The sequence below is a fragment of the Elephantulus edwardii genome, unplaced genomic scaffold (genome assembly GCF_000299155.1).
Source record: "Elephantulus edwardii isolate Elephantulus edwardi_28Jun2011 unplaced genomic scaffold, EleEdw1.0 scaffold00006, whole genome shotgun sequence".
NCBI classification, from domain to species: Eukaryota; Metazoa; Chordata; class Mammalia; order Macroscelidea; family Macroscelididae; genus Elephantulus; species Elephantulus edwardii.
The window spans coordinates 27,943,417-27,963,781 of NW_006399756.1; the positions used below are offsets into that span (position 1 = coordinate 27,943,417).

Genomic DNA, 20,365 nt, shown 5'->3' on the forward strand with positions numbered 1-20,365 from the left:
AGAGCCACTGGTGGATTCAAATAATGAGAAGCATCACCTTTGGGCTAGCAGTGCACTCCCTCAGACTACGGCACCTGAGTGACATCAAGGTGGCCTAGTGATAAGAAGCTGTGCTGTAATCCTAAAGGCACGCGGTTTGGATCCACCAGCTGCTCCATGAGAGAAGGATGGGCAACCTCCCCTCATGTAATTGACTGTCTCTGATAACCCACTGGAGGGTCAGCTATGAGTCACTTCTGACTCAATGACATACAACTAAGTCTACAAGGGCAATGTTCTATGTCCTGTTTGGTGAATAGCAGCTGGTGTGTCTAACAGTCACCTAAAGTGCAACCATTGGTCACTCCCAGTCTGAAACAAAGAAGAGGTAAGAAAAGCAAAGATGCATAGAAATAATATTTCAAAGGTCTAATGGATGACTCAGACCTAACTTCAGATGGCCCTGAGACCAGAGGAACTAGATGGGGCCTGGCTACCGCCACTGACCACTCAAAAAGGGGTCACAGCAGAAGATCTTCGAAAGAGCGGGAAGAAATGTGGAACAAAACTTAAAAACATGTTTACAAGTCAGGCTCACTGGTCCAAGAGAAATTGGTCGAATCCCCAAGAGCATGCCTCTTTGTCCTCTTTCAAAGCTGGCACAAGACTCACCCTCACAGCTTAACTTTCAACCACACAACAGACAGGCCTCTGAGGTGACCAACAACACTAGAAAGGTATTTACTCTGTAGAATAACCAGCCATTTAACACATTGCTGCAAATGACGGCAAATGTGTTCCTAAGCACAGTCGTCAATTTAAAAAGCCTGCGGCAAAGTGTTAAGGTCAAAAGAGCCACATTTGTTCAAAGAAAAAGCCCAGAAGACAGAAATGAGAATTACAGGAGGGAAGTGGGGAAAGTGTGATCACATTTTGGGCATTGTAATTAATGTTATAAAATAAAATGTGTATGTATGAATGGTTAAATGGAAAACCAATTTGTTTAGTAAATTTTCACTCAAAGCACAATAAAAATATTTTTTTTGTTAAGTGTCCTGAATTTAAATGGGAAGTATGAACTACTAAACTGTATACTTTAAAAGAGTGAATCTTAGGGTACATGAATTATAATTTTGTTAATGTTGTTTAAGAACCATTTGTTTCAGCAATAAAATGTTCTTAAGGAGAAATGAAATATATTCCTTAACATGAGTAAAGGCTACACTTTCCAAATATCAGGACCCATATCGTTCTTAATAGATAGGATTCCCAGGTATATATATTATTGTACAAGGTTAAAAATACATTTTTTTTGCAATAATTATTCTTCGCATTCTATTTTTCACGTGTTCTCTTCCAAATCATCTCCATAAACATGCATGTTTTCATGTGTCTACAAGCAGTGTAAATAATCTGTAAATTTCTCTTTTGTGCTTGAAGATTTTCAAAGTTCTTGTTAAAAAATGGTTGCAATTAGTTGATATCTGTAATTTTCTTAACTCCTTCTCCTCTATCCATTTGTCCTAAAACTTTAGGTATTTTAAGCCATTTCCAATTTTTAACTATATTAGATAACACTGAAAAATATATGCAGCAGGAGAGGGCAACACCATTCTTATCTTCTGTTAAATTGTATCAGGGAGTTAAGATTTCCAGGAAAAGAATTATTAAACCAAAGGGTAAGAACACTTTTATTACTCTTGGCTGCCGTCCAAAACTATTAAAAATTTTCACTGCTGCAAGCAACATAAACTTGCTATGTTACATATTGCCGCTTTCTATACTTTTGATGTAATCAATGCTACAAAAATTTCTTCAGAGTAATGTGAAACCTTCCTTTAAGGAGTTGACTAATCAAGAAAGATTCAATAGGAGTTCCAACATTCATGACCACTTACTCTATTTAATATTTATTTATTTTTTGTCACCTATTGAATGGAGAATATTTTCTACTTCTGTGTACCTATAACAAGTAGGACAGAATATGTAATAAATTATTACTTCCTGAGAGAGAGAGAGAGAGAGAGAGAGAGAGAGAGAGAGAGTGTGTGTGTGTGTGTGTGTGTGTGTGTGTGTGTTGGCATATAATGGTAAGTGCTTAAAAAAGCAAAGCCTAGAACTAAATCATAATAGAAAGCTCTCAGTCATCAGCCACTTTTAAGATTTCAAACTCTGTAACTATAAACACATATAACATAAGAGTCTCTTTTGACACTGAGAGAAACAAGTTAAGAGAAAAATGAGAATCACCAGAATCCTGAGTTATTACAATACAGAGAAAACCTGTGAGAGCAAGAACACTACAAGTATATCCTGTTTTTCTGAATCTCACAAGTTTTCCACTTTGGCAGGGTACAATCTTAACACTTTTCTTGTTTTAGTGGAAAATATTTTGAGTTTTCCTTCTCTGACAAGCGTCTGTCTTTCACAAGTTTTACTGTGAAAATAATGGTTCATTGAACACCAAGCAAGGAGCCCTAGTGGAATAAGGGTTAAATGCTCAGCAGCTAGGAGAAGGGTAAGTAGTCGAAGTCCACTAGTCGTTCCATGGCAGCAAGTGTGGCAGCCTGCTTCTGCAAAAAGGTAGCGTGGGAAGCCCTTCGGAGTAGTTCCACTCTATCCTATAAGGTCATCATCTGACTTGATGACAGTGAGTTTGTTTGTTTGTTTGTTTGTTTGTTTTGGAAGCATATTTTACATTATCATATTAATTCTTATTCAGAACTTTATGAGTTAGAAAATACTCACATTTTACTATGAAAAATAAAACTGAGACTTAAAAGAGAAGCTACGTGTCCAAAACTGACCCAGGTAGAGCAGAAAGTTCTTCAGTTTTGTATTAATAGAACGTATCTTTCCCAAACATGTAAATTCAAAAAGAAATATTCTTATGTAGGTCTGACAGCAAGGGTGACTAAATATGGAGAGGTGGTTAACACATTATGTTTATAGCATTATTTATGATCAATAGTAACACTAACGGGAAATGGAGGAGGGGCATAGGTTTCATGATCTCCATAAGTCTAGCAAAATAAAAAGGTATTGCTACTATATTAGCCCGGTGGAGTCCTGCACCCTGGAGTCCTCATCCAAAGCGAGTCACCCTTGCATTTCCCCTATGGAGACATTTTCAAGTTGCCAGAGTACGATAATGAAAGAATGTTTCTTATTGTTTCTCCTTTTTAGTGGTGACAGGAATTGGAGTTCATTTGTATGTTGTAAGCAGGGTGGTGGCAGTTGTTTACCGACCCAAAGATGACCCTCCAGCAGGTTTTCAGAGGCAGTTAATCATAGCATGGGAGGAGATTGCCCATCCTTCTCCCACAAAGCAGCTGCTAGATTTGAACTGTGTGCCTTCAGGATCACGGTGCAGCTTCTTACCACTAGGCTACCTACCATGCTCCTTCTAAATAGGGTTGAATGGCAAACATAAAACATTTTTAAATCCTGGTGATCTATTTCCATGCATTTAAGTTTAATAAATATTAGAACAAGAATTCCTTGCTGATTGGCAGTATTATGAAGGATGGTGAAGAGACTGAGATTGTTAACAGCTTTAGATTCCTTGAATCAACAAGAAACACTTTTGGTAGCAGCAGCCAGGAAATCAAAAGATGAATTGCATCAGGAAAGTCTTCTGTCAGGGATTTATCCAGAGAACTGAAGAGCAACAACATCACGCTGGAGACTAAGGTGCCGTGTTTGTTGTTGTTATGTGCCATCAAGTCATTTGCGACTCATAGCGACCCTATGTACAAGAGCTCTAAATGCCGTTCTATCCTGTGCAACCTAGCCATCTCAAATGCACTAATTCCCACCACTCCAGTCACAGAAATTATCCATCTCATCGAAGGTCTTCCTCTCCTGCGCCGCCCCTCCACTCCGCCAAATATGATGTCCCTCTCCAAGGACCAGTCCCTCCTTGCAAAATACCCAAAGTATGTCTGATGAAGCTTCAGAATCCTTGACTACAAGGAGCATTCCGGCTTCACCTTCTCCAGGACAAACTTGTTTGTTTTCCTAGCAGTCCATGGTATAGTCAACACTCTTCTCTAGCACCGCAGCTCAAAGGCATCCATTCTCTTTCTATCGTCCCTAGTCACTGTTCAACTCTCTGATGCATAGCACATAACTGCAAAGACTATAGCCTGGATCAGGCAAACCTTAGTCTCCAGCCTGACATCATTGCTCTTCAGTACTCTTCAGAGGTCCCTCACAGCTGCCTTTCCCAATGCAATTCATCTCTTGATTTCCTGGCTGCTGTTACCAAGAGTGTTGACTGTGGAGCCAAGTAAACTAAAACTGTTAACTATCTCAATCTCTTCACCATCCATACTGATGCTGCCAATTGGCCCAGTGGTGAGAATCTTTGTTTTCTTGATGTTGAGCCATAGTCTTTGCAATTATTTGCTATGCTGGACAATGACTAGGGATGAGAGAAAGAGAAGAGATGCCTTTGAGCTATGGTGCTGGAGTAGAATATTGAACATCCCATGGTATGTCAGGAGAACAAACAGATTCGTCCTGGAGAGGGTGAAACGAGGCTGTTCCTGGGGAGCAAGGATTCTGAAGCTTTGTCAGACATACTTTGGGCATGTTGTAGGGATGGATTAGTCTTTGCAAAGGGATATCATGCTTTGAAGGGTGAAGGGACAGCACAAGAAAGAACCTCAATGAGATGGACTGATTCAGTGACTGGGGTAATGGAGGTGAGTGTATCAGAGACAGTAAGATTGGCACAGGATAGGGCAGGTTTCAGAACTGTTGTACATAGGGTCTCTGTGAGTTACAAGCAACTTGATGGCACATAACAAAAAGAACAGCCAATAAAATGGTAACAATAAAATTATGTCTTTGATCTGTGATGTTGGAGAAGAATACAATATATCCAACTGCCAAAAGAACAATGAAATATGTCTTGAAGAGAGTGCAGTCAGAATGCAGAATGTTATTTAGAGGCAAAGATGGCAAAGCTTTGTCTCATATACTTCAGACATGTTGCTAGGGGAGACTATTCCTTGGAGAAGGACATCATGCTTAGAAAGGTGGAGGGTCGGCAAAAGAGAAGGCCCTTAACCAGATGGATTTAAACAGTGACTGCTTTAATGGGCTTGAGTGTGTCAGGAAGTGTGAAAACTGACACTTCCTCAGGACAGGACAGCACTCAGATCTGCTGTATACAGGGTCCCTACGGGTCATACTAGACAGCATCTAACAACAACCAGTAAACTATATGCATTGAGGGAAAAAAGGGGCCCTTCTGAAAGAAATACACCCTTTCATAGGAGTAAACGTTTAATTAGAATCCAGAAGTTTATAATAGTTTACAAGTTTAAAATTTAAAATTTTAAAAATAGTTTAAGAAGTTCACAAGTTTCATTAGTTCAAAAGCAAATAAAACTATAAAATATTATGTTAGCTCAATGTATTTTGTAAGGTTTTCTAGCTAATGACAGACATTTAAATTGTACTTGGATTTAATTACTTAATCAGCCTCTTGCAACAGTCAGGAATGTTTCAGAATGTAAATAATTCTGAGGTACTTTGGAAGGAGACAGGTGATAAGTAATCCCCATAAAACCAACAGAAAAAAAAACCTTTTCCTGTTTTGGCCAGATCACAGTAAGAGCCAGTGCTCAGCTATCATCACTCCTGACCTAAAGGACTAATTAACACTCAGGTTCTGGCCACTCTGTTCATGCAAATGACCTCCAAAAACTCAGAAATAACTCTCTGTAAGAATCTGACTTACTTATAAAAACTCAGTAAAGGAGTTTTTGAATGATGCATGAATGGGACATAGGCTTCAAATACTTTGGTGGGCATTTTAATGGAAATTTTATAAACATGTCCTATGAGACAAAGAGCTGAAGAAGTTCCCAGATCCCATCTTTAGCGGTCTCATAAAAGATCCGAGTTCCAGGCCTGCAGACGCCACGCTCACTACTCTCCGCCATCATGCCGATGTTTGTGGTCAACATGAACGTGCCTCGCGCATCCGAGCCCAATGGGTTGCTCTCTGAGCTTACCCAGCAGCTGGCGCAGGCCACCGGCAAACCGTCCCAGTACATCGCAGTGCAAGTGGTCCCAGACCAGCTCATGGCTTTCGGTGGCTCAAGCGACCCTTGTGCGCTCTGCAGCCTGCGCAGAACCAGACCTACACCAAGCTACTGTGCGGTCTGCTTTCCCAGCGGCTGCACATCAGCCCCGACAGAGTCTACATCAACTACTATGACATGAATGCGGCCAACGTGGGATGGAACAACTCCACTTTCGCCTGAGGGCCACACTCACCTCCCTTGGTCAGTAGTGGCCCAGCCCTTCGTGGAGTTAAGCCCACCTTCCCGTCCTGCAGGGTCTACATCAATTACTATGACATGAACGCGGCCAACATGGGCTGGAACAACTCCACTTTCGCTTGAGGGCCACACTCGCCTGCCTTGGTCTGTAGCGGCCCTGCCCTTCAGGTCCCAATCCAGCCCACCTCCCTGTCAGGAGAAATAAACGGTTTAGAAAAAAAAAAAAAAAAAAAAAAGGAAGATCCAAAAGGAAAATACATCATTAAGGGACATCCAGAATTGAATTTAATGAATCAAATAATGAGAAATGCCTTCTATTTAAAAATTTGGGACGTAAGCAGTCTATTAATCAATACTTATTTCTTAAAATATTCTCCTAACTGGATCTTAGCAGAGTAATAGAACAAAATTAAGGTAAAATAAAACAAAGTTGACATGGGAGTTAAGACTTACTTTCTACATGACAAAATGCCTGTCAAAGATTTCTAGAATTAGGGGAGCTCTGATGGCCTAGTGGCAAGAAGCTGCGCTGCAATCCCAGAGGCATACAGTTCAAATCCACCAGATGCTTTGCTGGAGAAGGAGGGCTAATCTCCTCCCGTACCAGTCAGATCTGATTTGATGGTACACGCACAAAAAAAAAGAAAGAAAATTTTTAAAAAAGATTTCTAGAATTCAGAATAGCTAAAATATTGACATCAAAATCACAAAATTAAAAAAAAAAAAAGCCACAACCCAATGGCAACCCTGAATATTTGTTTTTTCAGTGACACAACTACCCTTACTTACCTGAATCTTCTGGAACCAGAAACTTAGCCTATTGGAAAAGAAAGAACTTGGATACAGAAGTCAGAGATAAAAGTTTAGGTCCAATTCATGTTATGAGCTAAGAGTTTAGGCCCAGTTCATGTTACGAGCTCTCTGAGCGCCAAGAGTGGATTCTGACTCATGTCCCACAGTTTCCTAAACCGAAATCCTTCCAAAAGCCAATCACCAAATCTTTCCTCCTGAAGCTGCTGGGTGGGGTCAAATTACTTGATCTTTCCCTCAGCAGTTTCGTAGCCAAGCACTTAAATCATTGCACCCCTTGGGGCTCCTTAGCTAGGTGAGTAGCCCTAAACAAGTCATTCACTCTCACTTTCTCTTAGTGTTTGTGGTTGCTGTTTAGTGCCCTTGAGTCATAGCTGACCCTCCCATGAGTTTTCAGAGGCTGTAAATCATATGGAAGGAGACTGCCCATCTTTCTCCTGCTTCCTACTTTCTCTTTTAAGAGGCTGCTGACTAGACCAGCGTTTTCTTAATGCACCTACCCACAGATTTATTGAGAGTAAGCTGTATGTTCCATACTCAGTGAATATTTCATGGTGATGTTCTAAGGTTCAGGAATCTTGAGTGAGGCCCAGGACCTTATTTTTAAGAAGTGATCCAAGCAATCCTTGTTCTTGTTCATGTTGTTATGTGCTGCCCAGTCCCCTGTGACCCATAGCGACCCTATGTACAACAGCTTTGAACCTTGCCCTGTCCTGAGCCTGTCTCATTAATTCCAACACACCAACCCAAATTGCCCCAGTTACCGTATCAAGCCATCTTATTTGGGGTCTTCTTCTCTTATGCTGGTCCTCCACCCTTCCGAGCATGCTGTCCTTCTCCAATGACTGGTCTCTCCTGGCCACTTGCCCAAAGTATATGAGATGGTGGCCAAGGAGAGACTTGATTTCACCCTCTCCAAGACAGACCTATTTATCATCTAGTAAATTCAGCAAATACTAGTTTAGAATCAGCTCTAATTTCATACTCTGAATATTTCATGGTGATGTTCTAAACACCAAAAACTATACAGTTGTTTAATATAAGTTGTTGTTGTTATGTGCCATCGAGTAGCTTGTGACTCACAGCAACCCTATGTACAAGAGCCCTAAATGCTGCTCTATCCTGTGCCAACCTCACCATCTCTGACATACTCACTGCCACCAACCCCAATCATAGAATCAATTCATCTCATTGAGGGTCTTCCTCTCCCGTGCCATCCCTCCACTCTTCCAAACATGATGTCCCTCTCCAAAGACTGGTCCCTCCTTGCAACCTGCCCAAAGTATGTCAGATGAAGCTTCAGAATTCTTGACTCCAAGGAGCATTCCGACTTCACCCTCTCTAGGACAAACATGTTTGTTCTCCTAGCAGTCCATGGTATATTCAACACTCTTCTCCAGCACCACAGCTCAAAGGCATCAATTCTCTTTCTATCATCCCTAGTCACTGTCCAACTCTCTGATGCACAACATGTAACTGCAAAGACTACAGCCTGGATCAGGCGCACCTTAGTCTCCAGTCTGACATCGCAGTAAACATACAAGATCACAGGAACAAATACATTCACTTCCCATTACACCATTTCATGCCTTTAACAATTTTTTTCAAAAACACATCCTCAAAACAAATATATCATCTCACCCCAGTCAGAATAGCAAAATTTAACAGAACAGCAAGCAACAAATGCTGGCAAGATTGTGGAGAAATTGGAACCCTTATTCACTGTTGGTGGAGTGTAAAATGGTGCAACCACTGTGGAAGGCGGTGTGGTCCTTTCTCAAAAAGTTGCAAATAGAGATACCATTCGACCCAGCAATTCCACTACTGGGAATATACCCCAAAGATACCATAACTGACATCCAAGCAGACATATGCACACCCATGTTTATCACAGCTTTGCTCACAATAGCAAGGAGTTGGAAACAACCTAAGTGCCCATCAACAAACGAATGGATAGAGAAGCTATGGTATAGTCACACAATGGAATACTATGCTGCATTGAAAAACAAGGGACTCATGCACTATTATTCAAAATGGGTGACCCTGGAGGACATGCTGAGTGAAGTATCTCAGTCACAAAAGGACAAATACTGCATGATGCCACTGTTGTAAAACAGGACTGACCTTGGAGTCGGGGAGAGACTGAGAAAGATGGGTTCAATAACGTATACTGCATTGAAACAGATGAGGGAGAAAACTGTTTAAAAGGGATATGTGACTAGGTATTTTTGTCATGACAGGAGTCCAGAGCAAAGGCTGCATAGTGGAGCGGACCTGGGGGGGAGGGATTGCAAAACAATGAAAGAAATTTTCTTTTACTTTTCAAAGAGGGGGAAGGGTTGGGAGGAGAGAAAAGTTCAACAATGAATGAATGGAAATCCAAAGTCTTTGTAAATTTTCATTGAAATTAAGAATAAATTAAAAAAGAAAAAGAAAAAAAAAAGACTAGAAGGAAAGCGTTCTGTCCTTCAAAAAAAACAAAAACAAAAACAAAAACCATGGCCTAGGTGTAGGCGAGTGGGACATTTTATTTCATGAACGGAAAAAATTAAATGCTCAAGATATTAATTGGAAAGATTTGTTGAGAAAGCATGAGAGAGCACTGTATACAGAATGTGGTAAGTGGAAATTGAACATTCTTCTTTTAATGATGTTCTTACTGAAAACATTATCTGGCAATCCCACCTGTTCTAGCTAACACTAGAAAATAGCTAACCAAGTCCCTGGCAGCTATCAACTAGCATGCTCTTCAGTATTAGAATGAAACTGCCTAACTAGCTAGCTAAGAGAAAAATGACAACAACCGGTTACTAATTCTTCAGATTCAGCCCTCCTATTGTGGTGGCTTAATGGGAAGGAGTTGTACTGCCAATACAAAGGTCTGAGGTTTGAATTCATTCACCAACTGCTTTTATGGAAGAAAGATGGGCAATCTCGCCTGGGATTTTTTTCAGTCTCTGGAAACCCACTGAGGACAGCTGAGTTGACTCCAACTTGAAGGCACGTAACAACAACAATAACAAGATGTCTCACTGTCTAAACTGCTGCTGTATGGTGCTGTCCAGTCACCTATGATTCCCAGCCCCACTGTGATCTGAATCTTATCCTGTCCTGCATCATCATCACAATCTCTGCCATACTCAGGCCCACTGCTGCAGTCACTGTATCAATTAATCTCGCTGAAGGTCTACGAGTCCACAATAATTTATCAGAAAGGCTTTTCCGTAAATAAAGAGCCTCTAGTGCACTTTCTGAGTGCAAAAGTAAAACAAAATCTCAAACGTGTTGCTGCTGAGTTGATCACAATTTAAAAGGACCTTATAATACAGAGTAAAGAGCTCCAGTGGGTTTCCAAGTCTATTAATCCTTCTGGAGGTTGACTGCCACCATTTCTCTCTCCCTCAAACCTTTCCATTAGCAGCTGAGCACTTACCCACGCACACAAAGTACTAGCGTTACACTCTAGTGGCCTTGTGGTTAGGGAAATTAGATGCTAACCAAAAGGTTGGCAGTTTGAACTCATCAACTTTCTGGAAAGAAAAGAATGAAGGGGGCTGGTTCCATAGAGACAGAGGACCCTGGAAATCAGTAAAGCAGTGACTCTGTCCTACTGGGTCACACACTGGAATTGACTCAATGGCACCGGGACTGGTTTTCGTTTGGTTTTCCTTACACTATTTGGTTCGGACCATTTACTAAATATCTCATAATCCTTTAGTAGGATTTGCTGGGTTTATTATCGTATTTAGATTTATAAGTAACCACAAAACTGACAAAAAAGGAAAAGGCTGTTTGCAAGGAGTACACAGAGGCAGAGTTGTAAAGGATGCTCATTAGAAACCAATTATTACAAAAGTGCTTACCAAAAACTACAAATAAATATCAAGACTAACATACAAACCAGAGTCCGAGTCATACTTCTAACAGACACAGTTAAGAAATCAAGATTAAGATATTACTGTACCTTTTAGCTGTATGAAAACGGTCCATTAAAATAACATACCAAGACAACACAATTTAGTATAAAACTATTTCAAAAGAACCTTGATTGGACATGGAAGAAGCTGAAAACAAATAATCCTTTTATTTTGGACTAAAGTAGCTGAAAATCTGGTTAATTTTAATGGCAAGGAAAAAGAGCACTATCATGTATAACTTCACAAAAAGCACTAAAGTAAAATCATACACGTTTTTATTCATTTCTGTATCTGTTGTCCAATGGACTCTGAGGCAATCCTCACAAAATACCAACAATTACACTCAGTAAAACAGAAACAGATCATTACAAGCAAGGGAACCAGTACAATACAAAGGTGAGCAGCTTAATTTCTAGAGTCAGACATACCTAAAGTCCCAAATCCGTAACTTAATACATGACTTTGAATAAATCATTTAATCTAATACTTAAGTCCCTCATTTGTAAAATGGACATAGTATCTTCACTTGGTCATTGAGAGAATTAGACAAGAAAATTCATGAGAAGCACTCAGTCTGGCACTTAGCACACAGTAAAAACAATAATGGCAATACACTAAGTGCAGGAGAGGAAGACTGCGGATGAGACAGATTGATACAGGAACTGGGGCTACAGAGGTTGGTGTGCTGGAGTTAGTGAGACTGGCTCAGGACAGGCTTCAGAGCGCCTGTGCATAGGGTTGGTGTGGGTCGCAGACAACTCGAGGGCATATAGCAATAACAACAACAATTCTAAGATTAGCATAATTATTGTCTTCTAACTTAAAGGTTAGCCAAAAGTTTCCTAGTTGTCTCGTGAAAATCCCTCATCATTAGAAAGTTATGCACTTTATAAATAGGTAGCATGCTGCTTTTTTTTAGCCTACTGTTGAAGATCACTAAAAATCTCATGGACGGGCAAGAGAACAAATATGTCTTGGAGATAGCGCAGCCAGAGTGCTCTTTGGACGCAAGGATGATGTGTACTCATATACTTTGGGCATGTTGTTGTTGTTGTTGTTATGTGCCATCGAGTCGTTTCTGACTCATAGTGACCCTATGTACAACAGCTCTAAACCCTGCTCTATCCTGCACCAACCGCACCGCCTCTGACAAACCCATCCCGATTACCCCAGTCACCGAATCAATCCATCTCATTGAGGGTCTTCCCCTCCTGCGCTGTCCCTCCACCCTCCCAAGCATGATGTCCCTCTCCAAGGACCAGTCCCTCCTGGCAACATGTCCAAAGTATGTCAGACGAAGCCCCAGAATCCTTGCCTCCAAGGAGCAGCTTGGTTTAATCCTCTCCAAGATGAATCTGTTTGTTTTCCTGGCAGTCCATGGTACATTCAGTACCCTTCTCCAGCACCACAGCTCAAAAGCATCCACTCTCCTTCTGTCCTCCCTAGTCACTGTCCAACTCTCTGATGCATAACAAGCGACTGCAAATACCATGACCTGTATCAGGCGCACCTTAGTCTCCAGAGAGACACTGTTGCTCCTGAGTACCTTTGAGAGGTCCGGAGGGGCTATTCCTTGGAGAAGTACATGGTGCTTGGAAGAGTGGAGGGTTGGCAAAAGAGAGGAAAATCAACCAGGTGGACTGACATGGTGACTGCCGCAGTGGGCTCTAGTGTGTCAGGAAGTGGGAAGATGGCACAAGATAGAACAGGGTTCAGATCTGCTATACACTGGGTTGCTATAAGTTGTATTTGATTCGCTAGCACCTAACAAAAACAACTACCTCTGAGCAGCTTCTGGCTCATATAGGCCAGCAGGCGAGTGCCCATCTTTCTCCAGGGAACAACTGGTGAATTCAAACCACTGATGTGATATACGAAGCCACCTGAGCTCCTTGTGTAAGAGAATATATCTTCTCCTTTCTTCCCATATTGCAACATCTATCTCTACCTCTCACCCCATCCTGATCTGAACTAGGGCCCCAGTGAAGAATAACTCGGGCTAATTATGCACATACATAATAATGTACATATATAATTATGTTATATATTTTTTAAAAATCAAACCTTGGTGTCACTATGGCACTACCAACTCAAAGGCACTGGGTTCAAATCCACCAGCTGCTCTGCAGGAAAAAGATGGGTAATCTCCTCCCATGCAATTGACTGACTCTGAAAACTTGCTGGAGGGTCAGCTATGAGTCAGTTCCTACTCAAAAGTACATAAGAACAACAATAGTGGTTCTGCAGGAGAAAGGCCCTGCCAGCCTGCTCCTATAAAGAAAGATCAAGCCAAAATCACACCTTCCATCACGCAGTTAGACTCACAGTGACCTTCCATCCTTCCACTGGGTTTCCAAGACTGTAAATTTACAGAGGCGGAATGCCCATCTTTATCCCATGAAATGGTTGGTGGATTTGAACCACTAATCTTTTGGCTAGCACTCCCAACATGTAATGCTCTATAACATCAGAGTTGTTGTTGTTGTTGTTGTTGTTGTTATGTGCCATCAAGTTGTTTGCGACTCATAGCGACCCTATGTACAACAGCCCTAAACTCTGCTCTATCCTGTGCCAATCGCACTGCCTCTGACACACCCATCCCGATTACCCCAGTCACTGAATCAATCCACCTCATAGAGGGTCTTCCCCTCATGCGCTGTCCCGCCACCCTACCAAGCATGATGTCCCTCTCCAAGGACCTGTCCCTCCTTACAACATGTCCAAAGTAAGTCAGACGAAGCCCCAGAATCCTTGCCTCCAAGGAGCAGCTTGGTTTAATCCTCTCCAAGATGAATCTGTTTGTTTTCCTGGTAGTCCATGGTACATTCAATACTCTTCTCCAGCACCACAGCTCAAAGGCATCAATTCTCCTTCTATCCTCCCTAGTCATTGTCCAACTCTCTGATGCATAACAAGTAATTACAAAGACCATGGCCTGTATCAGATGCACCTTAGTCTCCAACGACACACCATTGCTCTTGAGTACTTTAGAGAGGTCCCTAACAGCAGACTTTCCCATCGCAATACGCTTTTTGATTTCCTGGCTGCTGGTGCCAAGAGTGTTGACTGTGGAGCCAAGCAAACTGAAGCTGTGAACAATCTCAATCTCTTCGCCATCCATCCTGATGCTGCCAATTGGTCCAGTGGTGAGAATCTTTGTCTTCCTGACACTGAGCCTCAGTCCATACTGAAGGCTGCAGTCCTTGACCCTCTGCAGCAAGTGCATGAGGTCCTCCTCAGTTTCAGCAAGCAGGGCTGTGTTATCTGCATAACGCAGACTGTTAATAGATCTTCCACCAATCCTGATGCCACACTTCTCCTCATAGAGTCCAGCCTCTCAGATAATCTGCTCTGCATACAAGCTGAAAAGGTATGGAGATAGGACACATACTTGACGTACACCCTTCCCAATTTTGAACCATGCAGTGTTACCTTCCCATAAATATTACATCCTAGAAACCTCCATAGGCCCTCCTACTCTGTCTGGATATGTTGGGATCCAATTGACAGCATCTAAAACCAACAATATATACAGAAAAGAATTCCTCAGTGAAACAATCACTAAATACTTAACTACTGATCCAAAGGTTAGCAGCTTGAACCCAGACAGAGGCAAGTCAGAACAAACACCTGGCCATCTACTTCAAGGTCATAGACCTGAGAACTCATTGTTGTTTGTTGTTCTTGTTGAGTATGGAAGAGTCAGAACCAACCCATAGCTGACCCTCTGGCAGATTTTCAGAGCCAGTTAATCGCATGGGAAGAGATTGCCCAAGGAACAGCTGGTGGCCTTGAACTGCTTGACTTAAGGATTGTAGTGCAGCTTCTTGCCAGTAGGTCACCAGAGGTCCGTGGAAAACCCTGTAGATGCAGCTGTACTCTGCGACAACAGATGAAGTCACCATGAATCAGAATCACCCGGGTAGCATATGGATGAGAAAAGGACTCAATACATTCTAATTAAGAAAGTTTCCTTTTCAATGAGAAATGAACTATCTGACCAGTTTGGAGGTATTACAAGGATATTATAGAATTTAGTTTTGCTTCTGTTTCTTAGAAATGGAAAAGTTGGTGTGAAGAGGGGAAGAAAAAGACATGCAGCCAAAGCACATACTGTTACTCAACAAAGAAAAACAGTCATGGCTGACCATCCACACTATTACATATTTGAATAAGGAAATGAAGGGATGGTGGGGAAACTGGTGAAATATCCTAACTCATACAGTAAAAAGAACTCATATGAAAACATATAAAAAATGCAAGAAAGAGAAGCTGAAAAATCAACTACATATATGTGTGTGTGTGTGTGTGTGTGTCGTTACAAGTTATAATTTTAATAATAAACTTCATCTTTTCAAGATAATGGCTTAACTATCTCACTTGCACCAAATGTCTCTGCCACTGTTCTGATTATGCTACTAATGTGAATGTGCTTTTAGTTTGTTGTTATGTTGTTATGTACTGTTGAGTTGCTTGCAACTCACATTGATCCTACATACAACAGCTCTGAACCCTGCTCTATCCTGAGCCAACCTTATTGTCTCTAACACTCCTAACCCCATTACCCTCATCACTGAGTCAATCCATCTCATTGATGGTCTTCCTCTCTTTCTCCATCCCTCCACATTTCCAAGGATGATGTCTCTCTCCAAGGACTGGTCCTTCCTTGCTACATGCCCAAAGTATGTCAGAGGAAGTCTCAGAATTCTTGCCTCCAAGGAGCAGCCTGGTTTCACCCTCTCCAAGATGAACCTGTTTGTTCTCCTAGCAGTCCATGATATGTTCAATACTATTCTCCAGCACCACAGCTCAAAGGCATCAATTCTCCTTCTTTCACCTCCAGTCACTGTTCAGCTTTCTGATGGCAGCATGTAACTGCAAAGACCATGGCCTGGATCAGGTGCATCTTAGTCTCCAGACTGATAGCATTGCTGTTCAATACTCTGGAGAGGTCCCTGACAGTAGACTTTCACAGTGCAATTCATCTTTTGATTTCCTGGCTGCTGGTACCAAGAGATTGTGGAGCCACATATCTTTGAAACCAAATATTTCATTAAGGGTTAGGATAGTAATAAAATCTTTCATAGCATTATTTTTCTAGAGTTAGAGGAAAATACTAGCAATCCAGTTATTTAAAGGATGCATTTCAAGGAAAATACTATGAACAATATACTTAATTCTGAAAGGGGGGAAAAAAAGGATTCCTCCCGAAAATAAATCAATCACTGGAAAATCGTTTAAGGACAACTAACAGTAAATTTCAAAATAACACAAGTTTTTATATTTTGAGTACAGGCATGATTACTAATGAGTCAAAAATCCCCTCAAACTCATTGTTGTCAAGTCAGAACAGACCATAGAAGGTCCTCCAGTGGTTTTTCAGAGGCTGTAAATTGCACAGGAAGAGACCACCCATCTTTACTTTTGAGGAGCAACTGATGGATTCAAACCGCCTGCCTCTGGGTTGGCAGTACACAGCACCTTACCCACTAGACCACCAGAGCTAGATTAATGAGCAGTAAGGTGAATAACTGAATTCTGAAAGGGAAAAAACTCAGCAGGGGGTATAAATTAGTATTATCAACTCATCATTACATATCCAAAACTCATTAGTAGTTTTTTAAAAAATAATACAGCAAACTGTATCAACACTAGAACTTAGTAACAGAAAGAAAATAAAATACTTCAGGGGCATTTTTCAAGCGTTTCAGGCCAGCTTTCTACATTACAGATATTAGTGCAAAACGAATGAAGAGACTGGTTAGATGCTCTAATTAACAACTTAGCAGTCAGTGAACAATGACACTCCCAGAGCAACTCTTGTCACCTAGACACAATGGACATTTTCTTTTTACTGCTTAAGAATCCAGAAGAATCTCATTCTGCTTTTACATGCAAATTACCAACCTCTGAAGCACATTCTACTCTATTCTTTCATCTGAAAATTACTGCAATGTGATCCCATTCTAGAGAGGACTCTAGAGAGGACGTCACCCAGCCAGGGGGAAAGCAGGAATGAGGGCAAGCACAGACACACATTATCACATCCACTGGTGTCACCAGGCACACATGGCCTTTTCCCAGTGAGCAGGCCATTATCAGTCATCACAAATCTATTTGAAGAAGGAAAACTTAATTGTGTTGACCTATCAGGTCACACGAGGCTACAATACACACTTCAAAAAATGGGGACTTGGCAACTGTATCCTAACAATTTTTTTTTTAAAAGCCTCAATATCCCTTGGTTTTCAAATAACAATCCCACCCAGTGAATGGCAACTTTTGAATGGCAGAATTTCAGCATGTCATTTACATGAACATCACACAAAAAAAGGGAAAGCAATTAAAAACAGCAAAATCGCAGAAAGGTGAATCAGTCAGACACTATCCTTCCTTCCTGTCAAACACTCTGGAACAACGTGAGTTGACGAGAACACATGCTTCAGTGCTCCCCGGGATCAAGGTTAAAAAGAACACTGTTACACTAAAATGACTCAAGAAATAAACCATAATTAATCAAGGGACTGATCCCACTGCTACAAGTTCAAGCTTTCTGCCACAAACACCCTCGGTCTGCGAATCATTTCAGGTCCATTTAAACAAATGATGAAACAAGTTAAACAAGCTATAACTTCAGAAACGGTTCACTCACCTCTAATCTCTCCAAAGCATATTTACAAGCCTCTTTTCAGATTAAGGCAAATCATAGTGAAATGAGTGAATGGGGGGGGGGTGTCCCGCTTTACCCCACCTCCCACCACCACAGGCGGACGTCACATCTTCCCCAGAGGTGGGAACCAGAAACAAGGGAAAAATACAACCTTCCCATCCTCGAAACAACGACCCCGCAGAGCTTTACAGAGGACAGTAACGCATGTAGCACATTTAGAAAAGCTACTTAAATGTTCCTCCCAGAACCTGGGAGCGAGGAGACAAAAGGGCCCTGCAGGGCATTGGCCGGCCCTTAAATTCACCTACCCACTCGGAACCCAGGTACAAGCTGCAGATCGCCCCAAATCCCACACACCCAGAGGTGGGGAGGTACCACGCACAGCTATTCCGGCGCCTGCCTTTCTGATACGAAATAAGGAATAAGAAAAAAAAAATTCTTTTTGAAAGCAAGTGATGGCTGGGCTAGTGCTCTCTAAAGCCAGGAGCGCACACTAGTTCGATCCGTCCCCAGATCCACGCCACCCTTTCAACTTTACAATTAAGAGAGAGAAGGAGAAATTGCGGTCAACTCGCCTTGGGGGGTTGGTCTGAGGGTAGAGGACGCAAGGAGGGGGCAAGATGGGAGCGAGGAGAGGGCAAGCGAGGGGAAGGGACCAAGATCTCCCACCTTTCTTGAATTCTTCCAGCATAGCGTCCAGCTTGGTGTCGTTGAAAACAAAGTGCAAGGGGTGGTTATAAAATTTGGTGATGGTTTTCAGGGGCGTGCAGTCATCCGGGTCCACGAAGGCCAAGTCTTTGACGAAGAGGAGGTCCACGATGTTGGAGCGCTCGCCCTCAAACACGGGGATGCGCGTGTAGCCGCTCTCCATGATCTCGGACATGGTGTTGAAGTCCAGGATGGCCTCGCCGGTGATCATGAAGCAGTCCCGCAGCGGGGTCATCACGTCCTCCACCGTCTTGGTGCGCAGTTCCAGGGCCCCCTGGATGATGTTCAGCTCCTCCTTGACCAGGTCGTTGTACGGGTCGGTGACCCGCAGCATCTCCAGCAGCTTCTCCCGGTTGTAGACGGTGCCGATCTCCTGGCCCAGGACGCAGTCCAGCAGCTTGCTGACCGGGTAAGAGGCCGGGAAGGTCATCATCATGAAAAACTTGGTGAGGAAGATGGTGTTGGCACCCACAGCCAGGCCGTGGCGGGAGCAGATGGCCTGGGGCACGATCTCCCCGAAGATGACGATGCCGATGGTGGAGACCACCACGGCCACCAGGCCAGAGCCGGCGATGTCGTCGAGCAGGATGGTCAGCGTGGTGTTGACCAGCACGTTGCCCAGCAGCAGCGAGCACAGCAGGTAGTTGCCCTGCCGGCGCACGGGCTCGATGCGCTTGGCGTAATTCTTCTCCTTCTCGGTGCCGCAGTTCTGCACGATGCGCAGCTCCATCGGGTCCAGGGCCATGAGCCCCAGGTTAAGGCCGCTGAACATGCCCGACAGGCAGAGCAGCAGCGAGATGAAGATCACCTGCAGCCAGAAGGGCAGCAGAAACTTCTTCTCCTCGCCCACGATCATCTTGGTGTCCTCGCCGTCGTGGTAAATCCAGGTGGTCTCGGCCCACGGCGGCGGCGGGAGCCCGGCCACTCCGGAGCCGCCCTTGCCCCCGACGGTGCCCCCGGCCGACCCCGGGCCGCCGGCGCCCAGGGCGGGCGTGGAGAGCGATGTGCACAGGTAATAGGACTTGCTCTTCTCCATCTTGCGCAGCGGCTTGATCTCTATCTCAATGATGCCCGAGGTGCGCCGGTTGAGGATGATGTGGGGCAAGATGATGATGTCGGAGGTGCGGATGCCGCAGCGCTGGGGGCCGCTGTCCGGCTCCGGGGGCGCGGGGCCACCCAGCGCGCGCTCGCCGGGGCTGTGGCGCTGCCGCTCCTGCTCGGTGAAGGCGATGCGGGACCACGTCTCGTTGTTGATGTTCTGCCCGTACACCCGCAGCTTGACCCGGGTCCGCTCGCTCACCCGCAGCGCCCCCCCTTCCATGAACGACACGTCGTTCGTGTCCTCCAGCCTCAAGCCGATGATCACCGTCTCCTCGTTCTCGCCCGCCGCGGCACAGCCGCCCGCGCCGCAGCAGCAGCTCAGCAGGAGCAGCGGCAGCAGCCGCGCCGCCGCCGCCTGCAGGACCCCCCGGCCGCGGGCGCTGAGGCTGCGGCGCGCCGCCATCTTCCAAGTGGGCAGTGCGGCGGCTGCCTGCCCGCCCGCCATCTTTACTTCGGGTTCACAAGCGCCACAGCCAATCATGGGGTGGCTGCCCCAGCTGCGGCTTCATCCTTCCCACCCGGCGGTGCGAGCCCAAGCGCTGGGCCCTGAGCGAGACTGCAACGGAGCGTCTGCGCCCAGTGCTCAGTGGTCCGCCTCCCTGACTGACACTGACTCGGCCACCGCCAAGCTGAGGAACCCCTTGGCTCGCGGGAGGGGGTGAGCGAGAGAGAGGCGGGCCAGCCGCACGCGCGAGAGGCAGGCCCCCAAGCCAATCGCCAGCAGCTGCCCGCCTTCCCAGCCAGGGGGCTGGAATGGGGGCGTGGCCGTGAGCAGCGGCACGGGCCAATGGCAAGGCAGGTGGGTGGAGAAATGAGTTGCCTCCGTCCTCCTCAGCACGCCAGGTTTCCAACTGAAAGGCGCGTGACTCTTGTGTATGTGC

The 20,365-nt window shown here is 44.0% G+C and overlaps 1 protein-coding gene across 2 annotated transcripts in view; it reads right to left on the reverse strand.

Annotated features, from left to right (window-relative positions):
• The window catches only part of CNNM2 (cyclin M2), a 179,386-nt gene extending 159,267 nt beyond the window's left edge, over positions 1–20,119 (reverse strand). For both annotated transcript variants that reach the window (XM_006879970.1, XM_006879971.1), the window contains exon 1: positions 18,345–20,119. In XM_006879970.1, the coding sequence (XP_006880032.1) occupies positions 18,345–19,965 (1,621 nt within the window). In that variant the 5' untranslated portion in view covers positions 19,966–20,119. The remainder of the gene's footprint in view (positions 1–18,344) is intronic.
• Positions 20,120–20,365: the final 246 nt, after the last annotated feature.